The sequence below is a fragment of the Trichomonas vaginalis genome, chromosome IV, assembly GCF_026262505.1.
Source record: "Trichomonas vaginalis G3 chromosome IV, whole genome shotgun sequence".
In the NCBI taxonomy this organism is placed as follows: domain Eukaryota; phylum Parabasalia; order Trichomonadida; family Trichomonadidae; genus Trichomonas; species Trichomonas vaginalis.
Window position 1 is genome coordinate 22,096,781 of NC_067206.1, and position 24,764 is coordinate 22,121,544.

General features: G+C 33.9%; 7 protein-coding genes and 3 pseudogenes across 10 annotated transcripts, besides 1 other annotated feature; 5 read left to right on the forward strand and 5 right to left on the reverse strand.

Moving 5' to 3' along the window:
* Positions 1–6,366: 6,366 nt before the first annotated feature.
* On the forward strand, positions 6,367–6,708 carry TVAGG3_0145520 (uncharacterized protein; the record flags this gene model as incomplete). The annotated part of the gene is made up of 1 exon (XM_051224449.1): positions 6,367–6,708. The coding sequence occupies one exon, from the start codon at positions 6,367–6,369 to the stop codon at positions 6,706–6,708; it is 342 nt and encodes a 113-aa protein (XP_051109435.1).
* An 864-nt stretch (positions 6,709–7,572) lies between these two features.
* On the reverse strand, positions 7,573–7,812 carry TVAGG3_0145530 (uncharacterized protein; the record flags this gene model as incomplete). The annotated part of the gene is made up of 1 exon (XM_051224450.1): positions 7,573–7,812. A coding segment is annotated over one exon (240 nt), but the record flags the coding sequence as incomplete, so codon positions are not given.
* Positions 7,813–8,079: 267 nt separating this feature from the next.
* Positions 8,080–24,764: part of a mobile genetic element that runs on past the window's edge.
* Positions 13,156–13,818, forward strand: TVAGG3_0145550 (uncharacterized protein; the record flags this gene model as incomplete). Its single annotated transcript, XM_051224451.1, has 1 exon — positions 13,156–13,818. The coding sequence occupies one exon, from the start codon at positions 13,156–13,158 to the stop codon at positions 13,816–13,818; it is 663 nt and encodes a 220-aa protein (XP_051109437.1).
* On the forward strand, positions 15,122–16,753 carry TVAGG3_0145560 (annotated as a pseudogene). The gene has a single exon. A coding segment is annotated over exon 1 (1,632 nt).
* On the forward strand, positions 16,841–17,957 carry TVAGG3_0145570 (annotated as a pseudogene). Its single transcript has one exon. A coding segment is annotated over exon 1 (1,117 nt).
* Positions 18,122–19,566, forward strand: TVAGG3_0145580 (annotated as a pseudogene). Its single transcript has one exon. A coding segment is annotated over exon 1 (1,445 nt).
* TVAGG3_0145590 (uncharacterized protein) lies at positions 19,583–19,972 on the reverse strand (the record flags this gene model as incomplete). The annotated part of the gene is made up of 1 exon (XM_051224452.1): positions 19,583–19,972. One exon carries the CDS (start codon positions 19,970–19,972, stop codon positions 19,583–19,585), a length of 390 nt encoding a protein of 129 aa, XP_051109438.1.
* TVAGG3_0145600 (Poxvirus D5 protein-like family) lies at positions 20,038–20,469 on the reverse strand (the record flags this gene model as incomplete). Its single annotated transcript, XM_051224453.1, has 1 exon — positions 20,038–20,469. One exon carries the CDS (start codon positions 20,467–20,469, stop codon positions 20,038–20,040), a length of 432 nt encoding a protein of 143 aa, XP_051109439.1.
* Positions 21,304–21,711, reverse strand: TVAGG3_0145610 (uncharacterized protein; the record flags this gene model as incomplete). Its single annotated transcript, XM_051224454.1, has 1 exon — positions 21,304–21,711. One exon carries the CDS (start codon positions 21,709–21,711, stop codon positions 21,304–21,306), a length of 408 nt encoding a protein of 135 aa, XP_051109440.1.
* TVAGG3_0145620 (protein of unknown function, DUF4106 family) lies at positions 23,274–24,080 on the reverse strand (the record flags this gene model as incomplete). Its single annotated transcript, XM_051224455.1, has 1 exon — positions 23,274–24,080. A coding segment is annotated over one exon (807 nt), but the record flags the coding sequence as incomplete, so codon positions are not given.

Below are 24,764 nucleotides of genomic sequence, written 5' to 3' on the forward strand. Positions count from 1 at the left end.
ACACTATGATGACACCAGGCAAATCTTCCAAGACACCTATCGTCGGGAATCTAACAACCCTACTTGGAAGATTTGCCTGGTGTCATCATACTGTCTTTAAATCAAAAATTTTATTTTGGAGTTAGTTTTATTGATTTTTCAATAAAAAACATTTCTAAAACAAGAAAATAAAACGATAAAATATTTATATTTTATATAAGGATCTTATATATTTAAAATAAATATCATTTTATTTTTTTCATTGGTGTCTGTCAAACCATAATACACTATTCAAAAATTCAATGTGTCTTGCGGTTTCAAAAGACACCTTCAAATTGAACGATAGCACAGACACTATTGAATTTTACCCATTGCATTTAGTTTTTACCCTTTTTATTTTTAAGAATTAATGACTGAAACAGCCGTTTTCCTATGACCTCAATCACTTTTATTTATTATTTTAAATATTATTTAATTTTATTATTTGAATAGGCCAACTTATATTTGAGAAGCTCAATTTGAGACTACTTAATACATTGAAATATCATAAATATTGAAATATTAAAAAGTGTATTTCAAAATATTGAAATTATAAAAATTTATAATACTGAAATTGAGACAAATTAATAAATTCAATGTGTTTTTTTTTGAAATAACTCTCAAATATTATTTTTTGTTTATTTAATGATGAATAAATATGATTGCTTTAGTCAATCATAAAAACTAATTTAAGTTTAAAATAATGAAAGGATAATTTGATCGTTTATTAAAATACAATTATTTTTGATGATTTGCAAGAATCTTTGAAAAGAATATAATATAGGTTCTATTTTTGTAAAATTTATCCAAATCATGTATTACATAAATTACGATTAAAACGATGAAAGAACCAAAAAGTGTGTTTTGTGTTTTGTTGTTGCGTGTTGGATGCGGGATCCTGTTATTTCCGAAATCGACAAAAAATTTGGAAATTTAATTTCCGAAATCGAAATTATATTAATGTTTTTAATATTCTTATATCAAAAGGATTAAAGTTCATTAAGAGAAAAACAATTCTTCTTATTCAATCTATTGGCGCATTTATTTCTACACGCCAATAAGGAAGGGAAAATTATAAGACACCATGGTGTCTTCAAAACGCTAATTTTTGATATTTTTAACAACCCTATGTTGTTTTAAGTTTTAAAATTTGTAATTCAAAATTTTTTTTGGAAAGATTTACGATTTTTTAATACTGCGAATGAGTTTTATTTTACATACTCTATTGATAAATCATATTTTTGTCGAGATATAACTTTTTTTTAAAAAAATTATATGCAAAGAGTGTTATAGAATTCTAGAAGGTATAGTGCATAATTTGAAGTATACTATCAAATAAAGAAATTTTACAGTTTTTTAGTTTTATTTAGATGTACGTTATTTTAGATGGCTTCGTCGAAAACAAAGCATGTCTGTTAAGTTTATTCTTAACATGGTAAATAAAATGGCAACGAAGCCCAGTGTACTGCGTCTTATGCCGTAGTTTTTGTTATCTTCATACTCAAATACAACAAATACAAATAGATTTATTACGAAAAAACGTATAAAACAAATGATATATTTATTTCTAGACAAGTTGACGAACATGTAGCGCAACTGTATCGCTTTAGAGAACAGTTCTTCCAACACCTACTCATTCAGTGAAAGATTTAAGAAGAACTCTTACTCGACCTTAACTACCTACGCTTTGCTTGAACAATTCCCAACGAGGTTACTATAAGGTTGCAAGTCTTGTCAAAATGTAGTATGCAATACGTTGGGGAAAAATAGATATATACGAACAAACTACTACAGTCTAGCAACTAGTCTTTAAGTGTAATGTATTTTTGCTACAAAGAGCTCATAACGAAGTCAAATTTTGCAATTTGATGTCAAAACTAGCTAGTTGTTGAATCAAATAGCGTTGTGACTTTGTATACATCACGATCTTGTGGTATCAGAGCTGTACTGCTGCAGACTAATTCAACTAAACATGAGCAAGATTGGGATTTCTATTCTCTGGGGTGCGAGGCTCGTCCAAAGTTCAAGCAGCTACAGTGTTTTGGATCACCTAAAGAACTTTGGGAATTCAGTTATTACGTAAATTTCTCAAGATGAACTTGAGAGCAGCGCAGTTATAACGAAAGTCGCTGATGAAAGGCAATGATTTCTTTCATGAATGATCTAACGTTAGCTTGAAATCAGGAAAAGAGACTATTGATGACTTACTTTCCATCGATGGTGCACAACAGCAGGGAGGGGATTGGTGGGTTTGGGGAAATTCGCTGAGGCACTAGTGTCCGGATTGTTCGTCAAATAGGTTTCCTTTCCTATAAAGAAATGACACTTTTTGGCGGCTTATTGACTCAGAAAAATTTGAGAGTTAACGAATAATTCTGGCGCCAAAAATAATTTCTCTTAATTTATTAAATTTAATATACGCACATCCATAAGTTATGCTATTTTTTCTATTTATTTTGTTCTAAAATTCTAAATATTTTTTTTCATAACATAAAATACCCTATATTTCCAACTCTTGGAAAATTTTCATGACCCCCTACCCAGGGTCCTAAAATGGGTATTTTCCTCACACAGACACCGTGGTTTTTTGAGCCGGGAAATAAATAGCGCAGACAGTTTCTACATATAGAGACATGCTTATACTTAGAGTTTGACGGGAATCTAAAGTGATTTTTTTCTGCATCGCGAAATCTAATGCAATCTCAAAATCATGAAGAAACTGCGAATCGGAGCGCAATTTTTTAATATGTTAATATATAAAGGTACCCCTACTACTGCAAATGCTTCAAATGAAAATCTAAGAAATCAGATTAATTTGATCACATTAGTATAGTATTGGTCAAACCAAAAACTCATATGTTGATATATAGCCTATGGATATTCATATTATCTACTTTTCATTGAATTACATAAGATTTAATAATCTCATAAATATTCTTTTTAATTTTCCGAATTCCGTGTGCATTTAGATTGCCTATACCTGTATATAATAATTCTAGAATGGTTTGGTTAGATATTAAGTTTTTTAGATTAATATTTTAACATTTTGATAAAACAAGCATTTGTTCCATTTTAGAATCGCCATTGAACTCTGGTTTGACTAACATGATGTTGTATGATCAAATAAATTCTAACTTCATGAGATAAATTTTGAAATTAGAAAATGCGATATCTGACTCAAATATTTATATGAACACATTTAACATTCAATGATAAACTAAAGTACTATACAGCAGATTCGATTTGGCTTATATTTTATATAATCAACTAATAATCCTATAAAATTGTGCTATTCACGTTGCTCAAAGATGTATTGAACATTCACTACTTGTGTATTGATAAAATTAGATATAGATTCTAATGTAAATCGATATTTTGAAAATTCATATATATTTTGTCTTGGTTTGGCATTTAATCGTGTTGAAACCGGAATTGCAATATATATCATCTAAATATATAACTATCAAAATATGAGCTATAGATTTTTAAATTATTCTCCTGAATATGAGTGACTAACATAATTATATTGAATTGAGTAGTAAGAATCTTAAATATTAGAATCTGACGATAATTTATTATAACTGTATAAAGGAACAAGACTATAAATGATGATGAAAATAAAGATTAAATTTAAATCTGAAAATTTGAAAACATTAAGTGTATTGTGCACTCTTGTCGGTTACAGTGTCTCATTCCGGGAGACATTGTCACTGCATGTCTCCCAGAATGATATCAAGTTCCCCATTCATAACTTGAATGCGAAACTTTAACCGACAAGAGTGTATTGTGCACTCTTGTCGGTCACAGTGTCTCATTCCGGGAGACATTGCCTCTGAATGTCTCCCAGAATGAGACAATCTTCTGCAATCAGAATGTGATTGCAAAACTTTGAGCGACAAGAGTGTATTGTGCACTCTTGTCGGTTGAAAGTTCTGCAATCAGAAGAAGATTGTTGAACAATCCGCCATTCCAGGAGGCATGAGCTTGTTATCTCTCCTGAAATGGCACATATTTGAAAATTCATGGAGCAGAACTTTGCACGCAATCAGACAAAAGATTGCGACAGAGTAACTGGGAAGACAGCAACTTGAAGCGATAAGCTGCTTGGGTGCTGTCTCCCAGATGCATCTGTCGGGCAAAGTCTCAAAGGAGCAGAACTTTGCACGCAATCAGACAAAAGATTGCGACAGAGTAACTGGGAAGACAGCAACTTGAAGCGAAGTTTTGTTTTCGAGTCTTTGGTTAAGAAATCTTAACAAAAAAACAAAGAAAAAAATCAGATAAAGTTGTCAATAACTTCATCAGTTAATGCTCACCTATGGGAGGTGTTTTGCGGGAGCTGGGGGTATCTTGGTGAGTACTCAGGAGGCCAAGAAGGGCACCCCAACCGACATTATCCTGATGAATTCAGTTGTCAACCATTCTGAAAACCGCCGAAACCGTCGTGTGTAGAGAAATTGTTTAAATTTATTTTTTTCAGATTTAAATAAAAATAAGAAATGTTTACTATTATGGATTTTGAAATTTTTTTAAATTAAGAGTAGGAGATGAGACAAATTTAAATTTTTAAGAAATATTTGGAAGGGCGTAAGATACGCCAACTTAAATATATTATCAAATGAGAGAAAATCACTCAACAAAAAAACAATTCTTTCAAAAAGTTTGACATTGATCTTTCTAATACATATTTTTGGAAGGGCGTAAGATACGCCAACTTAAATATATTATCAAATGAGAGAAAATCACTCAACAAAAAAACAATTCTTTCAAAAAGTTTAAAATTGATCTTTCTAATACATATCCTATGGAAGGAGTTTACATTCTCAAAATAAAAACCAGTTCAAAATCTTATTATTCCTTGAATAAAAATCATTTAATTTCAAATCCATTCCAAATCCTTAAATCTGTATTAAAATCATTTTGCCAACAACCAATACAATACAAATTACATTTCCATATATCTTCTTGTCCATTTTAATTTTTTATCTCATTTTATTTAATTTTATTTAAAGCATATAGACATCGAGATCCTTTACACATAGTAAAAAAAAAAAAAAAAAAAGGTAGTGGGGCCTCCAGGCACTTCGTGCCCTCTAGCCCCTGAAGATGTTTAGTATAAAATGAAGTATAAAATGAGGTTTTTTTGGGTATAGGGGGCTTCCCAGGGGCTGCGCCCCTTCTAGCCCATAAAATTTTTGAAAGTCGTTGTCGTTGACTTTTCGGTAAAAAAAATAGTACAACTTTGTCCGGACAAGTAAGGGTCTATCGTCGCTACAGGAAAAGTTACGGGCGTTCCAAGGAAGTATACTTTGAGAAGCCTTTTCTGTCACTTTTCAGGTAAAAACATTTTTATTATATATATATAAAATGAATTTTACAAAACCACCGTTACCCTTCTTTGGAAATAAGAGTAGATGTAAAGATATTCTATTGAGAGAACTTAAGAAACTACCGAATGGTCTAACATTTGTAGATTTGTTCGGTGGAAGTTTCTATATATCCCATTTGTGCCATACAATATTCCCAGACTCAAAGATTATATGCAATGACTTCGACAACTATATGAACCGTCTCAAACATATACCAGACACTAACAAAATATTGAAAGAGTTAAAAGAAAAGATACCTATAGGCAAGATGGAACGTATACCATTAGATAAGAAAAATATTGTCAGAGAGGTTTTGAAAAAAGCAGAGTATATAGACTGGGATAGTATATCTGCTAGACTATTATATAGTGGTTCTATAAGAGTTCATGACATTGAAAACACTTATGTCAAACGTTTTATATCTTAACTATACAAATGTTTTCAAAGAGAACATAGAAAAATATATTGAGGGTATAGAGTTTGTGAGATGTATTGGACAGAGTTGTATGAAAAATTTAAAGACAAGGAAAATGTTTTCTTTATAGTAGACCCGCCGTTCTAATAACACATACGATTTTCAATACCAAGTAGACTGGACTTTGAGAGACTCTTTAGAAACTTTAGACGTTTTACATAACCATCCATGCTTTTACTTTACATCCGATAAAAGTGGTTTGGAAAGTGTCATGAGATGGTTAGAGGACATACATGACTATGAGTTTAGATATGACAAGATAGAATATGAGAGAGGTCCTATAAACCGGAAAAAGTGTCATAAAAAGAAATTTTACTAGTAAGTAATGTGGTTTGAAAATAGGACTAACTTGTTTTAGGTTTTTTTCCATTGTGTCATTTACTTTTTGACGTGGCAAGAGAAGTAAGAGAATATGAAGATGAACCAATGTCTGCAAATGTTCAGCATATGTACTCGTAAGAGATATTTTTATCTAATATTAAATGGACGCACAGAACTTAGCAAATGCACAGCAACCTGGACAACCAAACCCAGAGAATATTCCAAATGAAGTTAGAATACAAACTGCAATGGCAAAACTATGGTCAAGTGCCAACAGATGTACAAATGCAAACTGCCATGTCAAATGACGCTGCGTTAGGCTTACCACCATGGTATGCAAATATGAGATGGAAAGAGTTTTATACAAACCCCGAAGTGGGATATAAACAACTCTATGCAGATGACGCGAACACAGGAGTTGACCAGAGTATGTTTTCTACCAGAGGAAGAAATAGAATGTATGAGCTCCAGTTAAAAAATGCTATGGAACTCAGAAGGAAACGTAAGAGACTAGGCGGACATTAGATTTTTACATATAGTAAAATGGTTTCTTCAGTAAGATAGGAAACTTCTTTCGAAATGTTGGAAGAGGTATATGGAATGAATAAAAACCGTAGGAAGAGAATTTGGAACGGAGTCAAAAATATTGGTAAAAGAGTAGGTCAGTTCGTTGGTATTATACCTAAAGACCCTGAACCAGAAGAAACAAGCTCCTGTTATACAACAGCCTGAACCTGCACCACAGTCTAGTTGGCAACCAAATCCAACACCTCAACCGTATTAAAAATTATATTTTTATCGTTCGATAGTAGTTGTATATGAAACTAAGTTCTAAGTAAAACGCATGGTATAATGGAACTATTCTCTTTCTTCCATCTGTTGTAAACCATACTTGAAAGTCTGAAATACTTCCACTTGGTGGTTCATATAGCTTTGTAGGTTTTTCGTAAAAGTCATTTGCCAAGCATAAAAAAGAGTTTTGGGCGCCAGAAAATGAAGCATGAACGATAATAGCATCTGGGTCGAAAACATTTTCATATTTCCATTAGGGTTTTCGACTTCATAAAAGTCCGGGTGTACTGGATATTCTGCAGGCTGATTAACATCCTCATAATCTATACCATGCCAAGTTGTTATATTTTGTAGAAATATAAACGTTTTCCAAGGTCTTCTATTCTATTGATTTTAACAGTTGCATTTTCCTGTCATAAATAATATCGAGATGGTACTCTCCCTCGTCAATGTTATACTGGTTGCATATTCGATATAGATATCGTTTATTTTTTCTTGAAAAGCTTGAAGAGTTGTTTCTAAGTTTACAAGCAAATTCACTTGTAAAAGTTTTCCCTGTTCAAATTTCTCATACATACGTTTTTCTTTGTTATAGTATCGAACTTCAAAACCGACTGTAAATGGGAAACCATGTATGGCTTCTGAAATGAACTTCATTCTACGAAAGCCAATAGCTTTTGTGACGGATGGGTCTCTTAACCATCTTAACGGGTAGTCAAAACGATAGCCTTCATGCTTTACGGTCTCTGTCTCAAACTTTTGACCTACATTGGTAAAAAGTTCATCTAATGGTTTAGTTGTAGCAACTCTAGAATTTTCTTTTTCTATTGAAAGCATATTTTATCTAGAATAAAAATGTCAAATGAAACAGCGTCTATGAGAGAAATACAACACAACCGACAACTCATTATACAAGCTCTAAATAAGAACACAACAAACTTTTCAAACTATTCTAAGATATCTGAGTCATTGAAAGAAGGAAACTTAAAACTGACATTAAACCCAATGACAGATGAGTTTCTATTTCAAGACAAGAAGAACCATACTGTTTGTATAAATCCAACAAAAGGAACTTTAAACGAGAAACCTATATCTGAACTTCTTTTGAAAGCAGATGTTGACAACAAAGCTGACAAAGAATATGTCATTGAAAAAGTTCAAGAAGAACATGACAGAGCAGATGCAACATATGCAACGAAAGAACATACTCATCCTGAACTAGCGGACAAAACATATGTTGACAATAAAATGTCAAGTGAAGTGACAAGAGCTGACAAAGAATATTCTAAAAAGACTCATACACATACCATTGCAAATATTACAAACTTACAAGAAACCTTAAACAGGAAAAGTGACGTTGGACATACACATACCATTGCAAATATTACAAACTTACAAGAAACCTTAAACAGGAAAAGTGCCGTTGGACATACACATACCATTGCAAATATTACAAACTTACAAGAAACCTTAAACAGGAAAAGTGCCGTTGGACATACACATTCTATATCTGAAATAACAGACTTAAACGTTAGCCTTGAAAAGAAAGCAAATAAGACTCATACACATACAAGTTTTACAACTGTTGCTATAGAAAGTATTGAAGGAACGGTTGAAGAAACTGGTGGGGATGCATTATATTGTAAACCTCCTAACTTTCCACAAGGTTTAACATCGGATGACGACATAACGACGATGAGAAACATTAGATGTAAAGATGTTTATGTCATGGAGGATGAAAATAAAGTTAAATTCACTGCTCAAGATTTATATGACAAGAAAGCAGACAAAACAGAGCTTCAAACATTAAAGACAGAAATACTTCAAACATTATATCCTATAGGCTCTATTTATACGTCAATGAACTCTACCAGACCAGAAGTAGTACTTGGTTTTGGAACTTGGACTCAAATAGTCGACAGGTTTTTGTATTGTGCAAACTCTTCAAAGGAAACAGGTGGAAGTAAAACGATTTCAGGTGCAAATTTACCTGCGCACAGTCACTACGTAAGTTTAACTACATCTCGAGAAGGTGGGCATAGGCATAAATATTGGGATTGGACAGGAATGACAAAAGGTAAAGGATATGATGTTAAAGACAACGTTCAGTTTGCTATAAATTGTTACTTGGATAACACTGAGGTAGGAGGAGACCATACACATTTCGTTTCAGGGTATACGCAAACAACGGGACAAAGTAAAGACTACATGCCACCTTACATGACAGTTTACGCATGGTATAGAAATGCTTAGTCGTCATTTTCAACTTCTTTAGCATATTCGTCTGGAGTTGTCTTATATTTGTTAGGAACTGTCTTTGAAAGTATACCACCTTGAACTTTGACAAGTTTGAAACGAGGTCTGACAATAGTAGTTTTATCTTCTGCTTGCAGTATGTACATTTTGCCAATGTTTTGCCTAAAACATTCATAATATTTCTTGTATACTTTCTTCTATTTTTACGAACACGAATGTGAGTACCTGTCGGGTTCCCATTGTTGTCATAGTCAATAGTATTTTCATATGGGTCGCGTTTAGGTATTTCTATTTTTACTTTGTCACCTTTCTGAAGTTTGAAGCCCGGCATTCTTTCTTGTTTGTCTCTTTTGACTAAATTATTAAATATATAGTCTTTCTCTAAGTCAGGGTTGTTTTTCATTTCTTCTCGGGGAATGGTTTCCCAAACTTTTTTTGTTTACGGCTATTGTAAATATTTAAAACTTGTCTCATCTTTGCCATGGAGAAGTGTCTATATTTTGTCGTCATATGACATTTCATGCTTTCACCACCTGTGGTTGGTTTAAGTCTCTTAACATTTTTATACAACCGTCAATGAACACAAGAGCAAATGGTTTTGGTCGACAATGAAATATTGGTTTACATTTTTGAACGCAGATAGTTTTTAATATCGTCTGATTTGAAAGAACTTTCATAGTCAGATGTCAGTTTTGTTGGATGGTATTTGTCAACGAATATTGTCAAAGCAGTTTTCACATCTAAAATATTTTTGGACCATAATGGTATGGCTTCACAGTATCTTGTGTTTTGACGACAAATATTAGCCAGTATGGAGGTCCATCTTCTCTATACCTCGGAATGTTTTCCAAGATATCCATAAACCAAGCATTTGGTGTTGAACTAAAGATTTTTACCATGAGTGCTTTCTTTGTCGCTTTAAAAACATAGGGGTCCTTGTTTGGATTCGTCATTTTTATCCTATAAGAAATGGGTTTTTATTTGGCGCGTTAGCAGGAGTTGCATCTAGATTTTTGCCCGCAGTGGGAACAATAGCCAGAGGTGTATTGGAGTTGGAAGGAAGATTTTGAGTACATTAGGTATACTTAAAGAGAAAGCACAACCTATTAAATACAAACTGTACAGAAAGGTTGGGATGTAGCACGAGATGCACAAATCTTATTCCAAATCCTGAAACAAGAGGAAAAGTTCAAGGATGGATGACAATGTTTCCAGACAAGCAGGAAACTATTATAAACAAAGCAAATGACTACTATAACCAAGCAGGACACTATATGGACCAAGGTGAAAGATTCTTTAACAGAGGATATAACCATGCACAACATTGGGTAAACAATAACCAACCGCAACCACACTCAACGTGGGGAATGTAAAAGTTTTTTACTGAGAATGAAATGAACAATACAGCATTGAGACAAATGGGTTCAAGATGGATTTGTTCGGCTTCCAGCAGTTACACAACGTGTTTGTCAAGTTCTTCCTATACCTCAGGAAGTTTTAGACCGACTTAAAAAACCTAAACAACCAGTTGAAACAAACCAAACTAAAAATTTTTACTGAGATGAAATGACCGAAGAAGTTGAAACGGTAGATTTGACACCACAAACAAAAGTTTCAGAACCATTGTCAAAAACATGTCAAAGAACTTACAGATGAAGAAGAAAAATTCAATAATAGAAAGTGCAGGTCTGGAAATACAAACCAAACTAATAAAGTCACTTTTCATAAAAATGGAACGGCTAGTTTCAAAAAAAAGAAACAGACTCTCACAATAAAAATATTGAAAGTCTGAAGGAGCTTTCGAGACAACAGATGGAAAAGTTTATTCACTGACCAACAGTTCATTATAGAAACATCTCATTGACTTAGAGTCGAAAATATTCTAAACTTTAACAACAACACAAAAGTTGAAGGAAAACAAAAACAAATGGCATATGACATTATGAAGATACCTAACGACACAACTATTCCAGCAAGTGAGGGTAAAGTCAAATGAACCGGAAAGTGACGAAAACAGATAGAAGAAGGGAAGCCAAAACCTGAAGATAACCAAAACCAAAGTGTTAGTTTTCAAACTAAACCAAGTCAACCTTCATTAGCTGTGTATGGGTTGGCGTCAAAGACTTATGGTAGCGGGCGGTTATGTAAAAGTAAAGGAAAAAATTATTTTTTATTTTATTTGAAATGTACGCTGAGTTTGTTGGAGAAGACCGTTGGGAAACTTGTTTGTTAGATGAGAATATGAAAATTCACTGTTGTGAGTCATTTGAAGTCAGAAACAAAAGACAAAAAGAGTTTTAAGCGAATGGGAGCGAAATAACGGATATGCTATGATGAAGATGGGTGGAAAATACTATTTTAAACATGTTTGTCATTGCAACTACATTTTAATACTGAATCCTAACAATTTACCTTTTGTAGACCATATAAACCATATAAGAAACGACAATAGACTTGAAAACTTACTTGGGTCACTCGTTCTGAAAACATAAGAACAAAGGCAAATTTGGAGAATTTTGTATTCGAATTTGTCGACGAACTAGAAGATGAACAATTGAAATTACAGCCTATGGCGAGCATACGTTTGAGTTTTACTACTATAGGAAGAACAAGACTCTTTCTACTTTTATATACGGCGTAAACTATAGGAAATTAAAAGTATATTTTACTAAGGCGGGCTATGCTAATGTAAACACTAGAATCAGATGAAAAATACGTTCAAATACTTCTTAACAAATTCAAGAAGCTATATGGCATACCATTTTAAAACATATATTTTTTACATATATTAAATGCTTCAGGTTGAAAAACAAAGAAACAAAAAGTAGCAGAATACAAAACGCTTAGACTATATCTTTAACAAATGCTGGTAGGAATATTTCAGATGAAGAAATTTCATCCCGAGCTTACAGGTTTGACTATCCAGTTCGTTGGCTTCAAGTCCTTCAGATGCAAAGGCAATAGGATTAGAAGAGTTTTGTTTTTTCAAATAGAACTAACGCGTTTATGTTCGCAGTATATTTTTCATGGGCAGTACAAAGGTTTCTGATGGTCTATAGGAAAAATTTGATGAAATGAGAATCTTTTACGGTTCGTTCAGACGAAAGTCTTGAGAAAACTCTAAATGACTTTCAAACTCAGATAAACAAATACTATTGGGAATTTCAAGAAAAATACGACTCTTTACTAAATGGAACATACTATCTGAAACTAGAATAGACAAGATGAACTCCCACCGTTTCATTTCAAAAGATTGAAAATTAACCCTCCAAAGAGATACAGAGTTTTTATATTGGGGAGTAGACAAACGTTCTTGGCGCAATTTCTTCGGTTACTAAACCAGAACGAACCATTACCACCAGATGGTCCATTTAAATTTATACTCCACCAGCAGATTTGACAGTTTATAGAAACGTGTTTGACCCTCAAAATGTCATGTGTCATGCAAGTTTCAGTTCAAGCAACAACAGTTTTCTGTGTATCGGTAAGGACTTTTATGACTTTGCTTCTAAATTCTACGAACCACCTAGTAACAGTTTCTCTGACTTTCAAGTCTGGTTCACAACAAACGGTGTGCAGCATATAATACCATTGTACTATGACTTTTATCTCGAATTGTCTTTCATATACAACTACGGAAAAGTGCTGAAAAAGTATTGAAAAATGAGTTTTGGTTGAAAAAAGAGGTGGAGCCAAAAATGGCTCGACCTCAAAACAAGCATTTTGTGAAGAATATACCACCCCGCGGAATTCCGCGGGGTGCTTTTTATACAAAATTCAACAGGTGAATTTTCATGAATTTCCTTAAGATAGAAAAAAGTGAGTTAAAATGAGATTTTTATCGTTGTGGTCCGACGGTTAAGCCACAAACGAATGTCCGACGTACCACCAAAAAATATTTTTTATTTTTATTGTAAGAACAGTATGACAGTCGAAGCAAAAACGTTCACGAACAAATCTAATGGCGAAACATTCACAAAAGGCACTTACAACGGTATTGAAGTCTTACGTAGAGACAAGGATGGTTATATAAATGCAACAAAGATGTGTCAGCAGTTTAGGAAAGACTTTAGAAGGTTGTTGGAAAATAAGTCCTGGGAAGAGTATTTTAAGGCATTTTGTGAAGAATATACCACCCCGCGGAATTCCGCGGGTTGCTTTTTATACAATGTTAATGCAGGAATTCCCGATGAAATCAAACAGGTTAGAGGAACGTATGTAGACCCAAGACTCGTAAACTATATAGCAATGTGGGCTTCTCCAAAATATTGCATAGCAGTTGGAAAAATTCTGGACTCCATAGACAAGAAAGTTCATGAGAAATTAGATGAAGAAGAACTTGAAGATACAGTAGAGAATGCAAAACCTTTGTTCGAAGAAGAAGTTAGAAAAAAGTGCGAAAAACAAATAGAACATGAACGTGAGATATGTTCTGGTTATAGAGATTCTCCATACGAACTAGACCAATGGGAACAAGAAGATTTAAAGAGAGAATTTAGAGAATATGAACTCGCTAAAATTTCATTAGAAGCTGCAGAAAAGAAGTTAAAAGTTTGGGGTCGTTTTGTACAAAAATATTGTGAGTAAATGAACCATTTCTTTTTATTGAATTCGGCAAAAATATATTTTAGGTTAGATGGTTTTTAGGTGTCACTACGTCACCAGGTCACCAGGTAATTTAAACTTCTCTGAAAAAGTGTGACAACATGACATTTTGACAACAACACAGGAAATAAACTTCATCGTACATGTTTTGCCAAGACTTCATCGTCAATGTTTTGTATAAAAAGCAATAGCCGGAATTCCGGCGATTGGTATATTCTTCACAAAATGCTTGTTTTGTCAAGACTTCATCGTCAATGTTTTGTATAAAAAGCACCCGCCGGAATTCCGCGGGGTGGTATATTCTTCACGAAATGCTTGTTTTGTTGAGACTTCTTCGTAAATGTTTTGTATAAAAAAGCAACCGCCGGAATTCCGCGGGGTGGTATATTCTTCACAAAATGCTTGTTTTGTCAAGACTTCATCGTCAATGTTTTGTATAAAAAGCAATAGCCGGAATTCCGGCGATTGGTATATTCTTCACAAAATGCTTGTTTTGAGGTCGAGCCAAAAGTGGCTCCACCGTATTTTTCAACCAAAACTCGTTCATTTTGTTGTTCCCGGACCAAAAAATATATTTTAGGTGAAGTGGTGAGATCTCACCTCTTTTTTCACCTCTTTTCTCACCCGTTGAATTTTCATGAATTTTCCCGAAATAAAATAAAAAGTTAGTTTTTTAAAAAAAATATTTTTTATTTTTATTGTAAGAACATGTTAGCAACAACAGCACCAAACTCGTTAGTCATGAACCCAACATCTATGTTAGTAGAGATGAAAAGCTTCATTCCTTCTTCATATACTTTCGAAACAGAAATCCAGAAGATAAAGCAGGAACTTCTCCAAGGAGATTTAGACTGTAGTGCGAAAGATGAAACAAATGAAGAATATCTTTATGAAATGCAGGATATTATTGACCATCTACCTAAACTTCCTGAAATACAACAACAAAAGCTTACTATTCCTGAATTCGATGAAATAGAAGTCAAAGCAACTGACTCAGTAGAAACCAAGAAGTTCATACGTAAGGTAAACTATGAGTTTCTTGGATTTCATTGCAACCACAAAGTCATGGACAAAGACTGCGATATGGTATATAAAAATCTCTGACATATACAAATCTGAAGAATTTAAGACCTACGACAACTTTGTTTCGTTAGTTGCAAAATGTGTATGGCAGATAAGAGATAAAGATAAAAGAGGTAAAGTATGGAACGAACAGATAAAACCAGCAACTTTTGAGTTAAAGAAAACCATTGACGCCTTAGTTGTTTTAGCAGGTTTTATTTCAATGTACAATGCTAAAATGAACCCACAATGTTCAAAATGTAAAGCAGCAATGAGGAAATATAACTACTCCGTCAAAGAGATAGAAAGAATGAGAAACGACTATGCAGATTTAAAGAAAGAAGCAGAGAAACCAGCAGAAGATAAAATGGACATGTTGACATTTCTGAACAAAAACTATCCAACAGCTGACGATTTCCTTCTATCTGATGTCAAGAAGAAATATAAAGAAACATTCGGCATAGTTAAAACTTTTGACATACTGACAGAAGAAATAGAAGCTACAAAACTGTTTAGGATTTCAAATATACATCGTACAATTCATGTAAAACGCTTGTGAAAAAGAGGTGAGAAAAGAGGTGAGAAAACAGGTGAGATCTCACCTCTTCACCTAAAATATATTTTTGCTGAGTAAAATGACCAAATTTCATTATATAACTGTTATGAGTGACGAAGTGAACTTTGACACTTCGTAAAAAAAATCCCTGGAAGTCTCAACAAAACATTGACGAAGAAGTCTATTTCCTGGACTGTTGTCAAAATGTCATGTTGTCACACTTTTTCAGAGAAGTTCATTTGACCGAGGGACCGAGGGACCGAGGGACCGAGGGACCTGGTTAGATCTAAAATATATTTTTGCTGAAAAAATGACCAAATTTCATGAATTTCCCCATATGTTTGCGACCCGAGGAAAACCGCGGGTCGAGATTCCGTACGAAAATCGTAAAAAAACTCTATGAAAATCGTGAAAAATTGCGAGTAGTAAAAAAAACCACTCGCCTAAAACTCTACGAAAATCGTAAAAAATTGCGACCCCGACTTTTACAGGGGTCGCCTAAAACTCATGAAAATCGTGAAAAAATGACCAAATTTCATGATATAACTGTATTTTTTTGACGAACTGAACTTTGACACTTCATAAAAAAAATCCCTGAAATCATATCTTTTATACAAGATAGAAAAAATAAAATTAACGTTAGTTTTTTTAAAATATTTTTTTTTATTTTGTATGTAAGAACAGGAAATGACAAGCACTGAGTTTGAAACAGTTAAAAAGATAGACAATGACACCAAAGTGGTTAGAATTGGTGATTTAAACGTAAGATACTCAAAGAAATACAAAAAATATTCTTTGTCAGACATTTTAACACTATCTGGAAAGAAAGCACACGACTGGGTTAGAATTGCTTCTACTCAGAAAATTTTGACAAGAAATCCTGAGCTGATGATATCGGTAAGATTCTATGGAACTACAGCATATCTCATCGACAAAAGTCTTATACCGATAGTTTTGTTATGGATTGACCCAGTTGTTGGATATAATTTCATAACATATGGTTCATTCGATACGGAACGTTGCAGTGAAGGCTTACTTTACATCGTTCAGAAACCGAAGGACTTCAATACAAAGAGATATAAGATAGGAAGAACATTTAATATAAGTAGTAGATATGACTCTACAGTCAATAGAGTTAAGGTTGTGTTTGTTAACGATATGAGAGCTGCTGAAACAGAACTACTTGAAAAGTTTGAGAAAAGGTATGGTGCTCCCACGAAAGGTAAAGAAACTTTCGAAGTAGATGAGATCGACAAAGCTATAAAATTATTTGACGAAGTTGCTGAAAAATACATGTAAAGCGTTTATTTTTGGTCTTTTGTGAAAGTCAGGAAATAACGCTAATTTTATTTTTTTTTATTTTTTATTTTGTATGTAAGAACAGATATGACAACAACAGAGAACACAACAACTGCTATCGTTCATGAAGCCATAAGTGAAGAATACGAGTGGGTTCAGTTTAACAAACAGTTACGTCTCATTCGTTCGGTCAAAGATGACATGTACCAAATGCAAAGTATTTTGACAGCATGTTTTGCTCCAGATACTAAACACGCAGACGACTGGTTCAAAAACCAAAGCACACAAGAACTTTTGAGTGAAATTTCTCTAGACCGAGAATTCTCGGCCTTGCATAAAACACATGAAAATCGTAAAAATTTGGCTCCTGGTTTAAGAGGATATTATGTACATAGACTTCTTGTAAATGCTGTTGCAATGTGGGCTTCAGCTCGCTATTCATGGTATGTTTGTAAACTTCTTGACGAACTTCATAGACAAGAACGTGAAGAGATGGAAAAGAAACTTCAAGCAAAAGATGAAGTCATTGAATCCAAAGACAAAAGCATACAGAAAAGAATACCACGTTCGGTACCAAAAGGAAAGGAAAAGAACTATAAGTATATGATTTACACTGAAGAGATGGAAAATGAAGAAGACAGAGATATGGTTATGTTGCATTTAGTCAGAAGAAACAACAAAAGCTTTTACGACTTAGCTAAGATTTACAAATCTGACAGAAATTGGTTCTATCGCGAAAACTTACCGATTTCAATGACACCAAATGAAGATGTTAAACAGATAGTTCAAGATACGTTACCTCAAACACACTATGATATGAAAGGTTGTACAATACTTACATTCAAAGAAGATTTGCCGCTACTGAAGGAAAAGATAACAGAGTATTTTCGATAACTTCAAAGAGGAAGAGTAAATGAACCATTTATTTTTCAAGCTTGACACCAAAGATGGCTCAGGTAGCTCTATAAGGTAAATTGTCTTGTCCGAGTCCTTCTGGCATTCCGAGTCCTTCCTTCCAACATTCCGAGTCCTTCCTTCTGGCATTCCGAGTCCTTCCTTCCGACAGGAAAAGTTTTTCTTTCCGACAGGAAAAGTTTTTCTTTCCGACAGGAAAAGTTTTTCCTTTCCGACAGGAAAATTTTCCTTCCGACAGGAAAAATTTTTCTTTCCGACAGGAAAAATTTTTCCAGTTGTCCGTCCGTAAACCATTCAAATTTTCGAAAATTGAGAACTTTTTGGCCGACCTTCAGGAAAAATTTTTCTTTCCGACAGGAAAATTTTTCTTTCCGACAGGAAAAGTTTTTCTTTCCGACAGGAAAATTTTTCTTCCGACAGGAAAAGTCCTTCCTTCCGACAGGACACAAACGAATGTCCGACGTACCACCAACCGAGTCCATTCCAAAGCCAGAAGAACCGACAGCCCCAGCACCACAACAGACTAAGACTCAAACACTTACATTTTTACGCTTGACTTTTTACAATTTGAACTTTGTTTGCGTAGATGTGAATTCTGAAAGAAGTATGAGGGTCTTGTATGACTTTGTACTTCTCCCATAGTTCATGTCTGTCAAACTTACCTGCCATGGACTCTTTCATAAGTTCCATGAAATCGTCTTCGGACAATCCGGGGAAAAGTACAATGTCAGTAAGTATTCTCTTTACATCCTTACTTAAACTCTTGCTGTCTGTACACAAATGACAACTGAAATGTTAAAGTGTCTGAGCTTCTTAAGAATTCGACACATGTCTTGTTCTCTGTTCTTTAACAAAGGATGAGAAGCAAAGTCATCTAAGATAAGAAGACATCTGTGAGGGTAAGTCTTCCAATCGTAAGATTGCAATTTCTTCGAAATGTATTCTATCTCTTTCTGTTTGTTTCTGAAGTGTTTCTTCTCTAATATTCTCTGCATTTCCTCATTTGGGTCTTTAAACTTCGAATTGACATACTCATTTATAGCATTGTACTTCAAAACTCTTCTTTGGTACTTCTTTATCCAATCTAACAACTCAGAGTCTTTTATACATACTAACTTAGACTTTTTATAATATCTTTGAACGAATTACGGTTTGGTCAAATTGACCAGAAGTACTACAAATGACTACTAACTCATAGAATGGGTTCTTCTCATCTAGTTCTTGTTGTTGTGCAGCCATTTTAAGATAAGTGAAAGTCTTACCCGACCCAGGTGGTGCAATTAGACCTGTTATACCATTCTGAGCAAATAGAACTTGTCATGTATGGGTTTTATCTGAGCATTTTCCAACTTCCTCTTGTTCTTATTTAAAACATTCTCAAATTTTTTGTCAATGTCAGCAAACTTTTTTTCTAACATATTTTTAGAAAAATTAAAATTTTTATCTTTTAGGAAATGTCTAGCGATTTCGCTATCTATATTCGAGACAAGCTTTTCGACAGCAAAACATCTGTCGACCATAAAATCTTACATAGTGTAAACAAGAAAGGTGAATTTGTTCTAAAGTTCTGTTTCTGGGAATATGACAAGAACCATAAAACCTTAAGCAGAGAAGTCTTAAAATTTGTCAATGACAGACTTGTTGACAGAGATGACGCCTCTTGGAGAGATGAAGTCCAACAAAACTTCTTAGAATGCAAAGAAGACACATGCGCTGTTCTTGAAAATGAAATAGAAAACAGAATAGAAGAGCTATTAAATGACAAAGCACTTTTACAAAAATATGGTTCTGAGAAGTTTGACATAACTCCACCAGAGAAGAAGAAGAGAGAAAAGAAAGAAAAGAAAGTAGAAGAAGAGAAGAAAGAACCAGAGCCAGAAAAGAAATTTGACATGTAAAAATAAAATTTTATTTTTAGAACATTTCTGGGTCAATGTCAATGTTCTCTTCCTCTTTAGGAGCAAACACTGGCTTAGACTCTAAAATCTTTTTACCCAATTTACCTTGAACTTCAACTATCTTAGACTCATAATATTCATAGTCGTCTGCTTTCTTTGGTTCATAAGGTATAACAAGTTTGTATGCTTTGCCTTCTTTAAGGTTTGAAAACCTTCTGTCAAAACTTTCTTTGACTGTTAACAAACCTTCTATGTCTAAGTCTTCAAATTTCGCACCATTTTTAGTCACAATAGCAAACTTAACTGGTTCGATGTTCCAAACTTTGTCAAATGTAGACTTTTCAAAATGGTAGAAGTAAACATTCAAATATGTGAATGGGTCTAGTTCTTCTTTAAGTCCTGACATGTACTTGTTACTGAGATGAATTTCGTCATCTTTTCTATCGGATAAAAAAATATTTTTTTTAAAATTTACTCAGAAAAATTTTTCTTTGTATATACACCATTCTGTACGTCTAAAAGACTTTTGACATTTGCCAAGAATGTTCGTTTAGACGCTGTCATATAACCATACTCTTGACAATACTGTTTATACGAATCGTACAATGACCTTTCATCTAAACACTCAAAGTCAGTTTCATCTATGAACAGTTCATATACACTCTTGTTTGCTTCTAACAATGTTTGTCTCTCTTCGGTATGTGGAATTTGTCTTGGATTGAACTTTGAAATATCTAATGTCATGAAATATGAGAACAAGTGGTTGTAAAAGTTAGGTGTTAAAGTTTCTGCTAAGTCGTCAAAATATTCTGTATCTTGCATATGAGCTTCTGACGTTCTGACAACTACATATCTTCTGTCAGAACTTTCTAACTTCATCGGAACGGCGTTGTTTGAAACCATGATGAAATTTGCAACATTTTCACAAACTCTTTGGTCTCTATACTTTCTTTCAACAACTCCAACTTTGTCTGTTATAAGACTCTTCAAAGCATCTGAGTTCAAAACTTTTGTTGTATCTATACTTTGAAGTTCGTTACATACTATAAGTTTCATATTCTCTATTGAAGAGTTAAATTTACCGCAGATGTTTTCTAAGTTTGTCATATTCGGGTTCGAATAGCCCTCTAACAGTTTGCATAAGATATCTGTAAAGAAAGTGTTCTTACCTGTTCCTTGTTTTCCAATTATGATGAGAGCAGTTTCATTTTTAGCACTTGGATGTTGTAAGATGTTTGCAAACCAACATAAGATATACTCATAGACTCTTTCGTTTCCATTGCATATAATTTCTTTGACATGGTCTAACCAAGCTTCTATAACATTTTCTTTCCATTCTACTTGTTCGTATTTATATCCAGTGAAGATAGAATAGAAGTTTGGAGAGGTGTATAGAACTTTATACCACGAACTGAAAAATCTTCTAACTTTGACAATAAGATATCCCAAGCATCTAACATCTTCATACCAACTTGTACGACTTTTATTTTCTTAAGTTTCTGTTTACATTCTTGTTCTGAAACTATTGTCGCTTTGGTTTGTTAAAGACTACATCCCATTCTTTCATGACATAACATTCTGGGGCAGAGTCGACATAAATGACTAAACGTTTCAAATTCTCGACTGCTTTGTTATAGTCTCGAAATGGACACATATTTCTGAACGCTTGGAAGTCATAAAAATCTGAAACGTCTATTCTGTACATTTTTTTATAAAAATAAAAAAAAATATTTTTTTTTATTTGTTGTTCTTGACTTGTTGTTGCATTTGTTCCATTTGTTGCATTTGTTGTTCTTGAGCTATTTGTTGTTGAAGTTGTTCTTGTAGTACAATACTTTCACCAGTTGCATCTTCCAATTCGAAACTTTCTGCCGTCATTGACAAATACATAGGACATAAAAGTTTTACAGGAACAAAGTTTGCGTCAACTAAGGTTAAGTTTATGTTTGCTAAAGTGTTTGAGTTTACTAAAGCTGAAAACTCTGCATTCGAATGAACAATAGGCAAACCAGCAGAGAAAGTGTTGTTTATACGCATGAGTATCTTTTGGTCATAGTAGTTTCTGTCGACATTCGAATAGCACTTTGAACCTAAGTTTGAAACAATATATAAAATAGGTGTACTTAAAGTCAATGGAACAGACATTCCTTGTATGACACCTTTTCCTGTTATAGGAAACTGTTGGTAGTAAAAACCAGATATAAGTTTTGTATTATAGCTCATATCGTTTATACTAAACTCAGTCGGACATCCAAACATAATGAAACCTGCTCTAGTTGCAGCACATGTTACATCCGTCCTTAAAGTATTAAATAAGTCAACAAAACCTGTTGGTGGTATATCTGAGTAAGTATCTTCAAAGGAGTATTTTTTACCATTCACAACAACAAAGTCTTCTGGTGTCAAAAGAGCAAAACAGGCTTTAGTCGTCATCGTGTTTAAGGTCAGTTTACAATATCGTCCTTGAGGACTTTGTAAGTTTGTTGTTATAGAATTATATGACTCAGGGTTTTTAGTCGTAATAGTATAAACCACTATGTCTTCTGCCATTTACATATATTTAAAAGTTTTTCTGAAAGTGGAGAAGAACTTCATCTAAACTTTCACATGGCGTTTCTTGAAGTTCTCTGTCTAAGAAGTTCAAATATTTTGTAAAGACATAGAACTTTCCTTTGTCTACACGAACAAACAAAACAGGGTCTTTCATATCGTTCAAAAGTGTGTAAAGTCCTTTACATGAAATAAAGTCTATATTGTTTTTCTTCAAACATCTTTCAAGAAGTTTTGACATTTTTACTTAGCAAGTAAATTTTAATGAAATGTTGTGGTCGTCAAATATTTTTATGACGTCTGGGAAACTATATTTTAAGTTCAACGTTTCACCTCCTTTCATAACGTATATCTTGTCAATGACATTATATGAAACACCACAGCAAGCAATGTCGGGTTCTATTTCTTTGATGTTTATATCGTCTGCCTCTGTCAAAAGTTTCAATAGTTCTTTCAAAATTTCATGAGGTGCAATGACATATGAGTTCACTTTTACAGGGTTGTGTTCGACCAAGTTTAACATTACCTAAAGCTGACAAATCTTCTCCTGAGTTTTAAGTTTGTCTTTAAGTTGTTGGTAGTCGTTTCGAATATCTGCAACAGAACTTAAGTCTCTGCTAACTTCAGGGTATGTTGGTTGTTCTTTTACAGGAACTATTGTTATACCATCTTCGTCTTCGTATGGTTTCCCCACTTCAACATCTCTGTCTTTGACATTGACAACAACACTTTGACTGTTTGTTTGAGTTGGTGAATTTAACTTCACATCTGCCATCGCCATTAAACCTTTTGAAACACTTACGCTTCTATTTTTCGGAAATGACATTTTACTTAGAATAAAAAGATGGACGTATTTGAGTATCTCTTCGAATTGAAGCAAAACAAAGTTTACACACACAAACAATACAAATACACTGATAGAATAGTTCTTTACACAAACAATGGAAAATGTTATAGAATAGCAGTCTTTGCTGAACCAAAATATTTTCATAAAGCAAAGAAAGTTGGTATAACCGAGATGGTGAAAGTTCTTGAAGCAGACAAAAATATAACAACAAAACTGACCGATATTTCTAAAGGTAAGTTTATAATACAATACTATGTCAAAACTGGCGTACTGTCAATATTTGACGGAGAGAAGTCAGTTCAAGAACAACTTACTGACCTGCTGCCAAAATCTGCTCGATGGAAGCTGTCGTTATACCAATCTGAGGAGCCCCAGCAGGTTTCATCGAACGAATTTTCAAAAGAGCATCTTCCGTGAAAAGTGCTATTGGTTTTGTAAACTTCTTTGCTTTCAATTCATCTGGACCGTCTCTGTCACCAGTATATTGTATTTGAACTGTACCAACAGTTGAAATACCACCCATAAAGTCTTCTGAGTCAGCAAATGGAATGCCAAGCCAAAAGTTTGAACGGTCTCCATTTGTATATTGAGTTTTTTGACCTCCTGTATGAGTCCATACTTTCACATATGGCATAATAGAACTTTGCATTTCAGGGTTAATGGTTGTTGTGAAGTTGTTGTTAAAGTTCATAGCATCTAATGTCAAGTTGTATGACCTCATATCCTCAACTGTAGAATATTCTTCTCTTGGATAATATTTGCCATCTATGTTTATATGATATTTAATACCGGGGTTGTAGAAACAAGAATAGTCATTTATAGTTCGTCTGAACAGTACAAACATAGTATCTGCATGTTTCATTGCAGTTGTTAAAGCAATATCTGTTCTTGCACCTGGGTCAGCACTTTGGTTTCCAACTTCACCTGCAAAGTCTTTGACAGATATTTGGTGTATAGGGAACATAAGTGGAACTGCAATATATTTGGCAGCTAAAGCATTTGAAATATCTGGGTCCAACATATAGACTGCAAGTCTGCTTTCTATTCTCTTGCATTCAAACTTTTCGCATGTGAACTTAACTGGGTCCCAAGCAGTTCCAGCAGCATTGAAGTAGTAGTTTACTTCAGTGTTGAAGTTTGAGAAACCAAAGTCTAAGTCAACTTTGTCTTTGCAAAAGTCACAGAACTTGGCTCCACCAGTTCCAGCTACAGTAAGAGTGAATGGGTCTTGTGTTGGTGCAATGACTAAGTTATTTTTGCTTGGAGTAAGTTCGATAGAAATTTTTCCTGCCCAGTTTGGCAAGTATCTTAAAAACCTGAAGATGAGGAAAGATGACAAAGGAACTCTAAGTTTCAATTTTACTTTGGTTACTGCTGCTGCAGTTTGTCCAGAAAGGTTAACATAAACTCCTGGAACGTTAGGGTCAAGTCTTCTTATTTTCTCAATGGTGGCATACTGGTCTGTTTGTTCTCTAGCTTGTGGTTGTACTGAGTTTCTCAAAGCGAACCATTCATAGTTTGCCCATGTTACTGTTTGAACTAAGTCAGAGTTAGAATATATCTTATATCCCATGAAAACTTCTGGAGCATATTGGTATCCGACATAGAAAATTCCATTGCAACCTTTCTTGTCAGACAACTTGGCAGAAGGTTTTATTTCAATGTCTTGTTCCACGTATAAGAATGAGTTGTCAATAGAAATTATATGAAACCTGTCGCAAGCAATATCTACTGTTGTTGAAGAACCTTCTCCAAACTCACCTACGTTTCCATAAGAAACAGCAGTTGTATATTCGTAAGT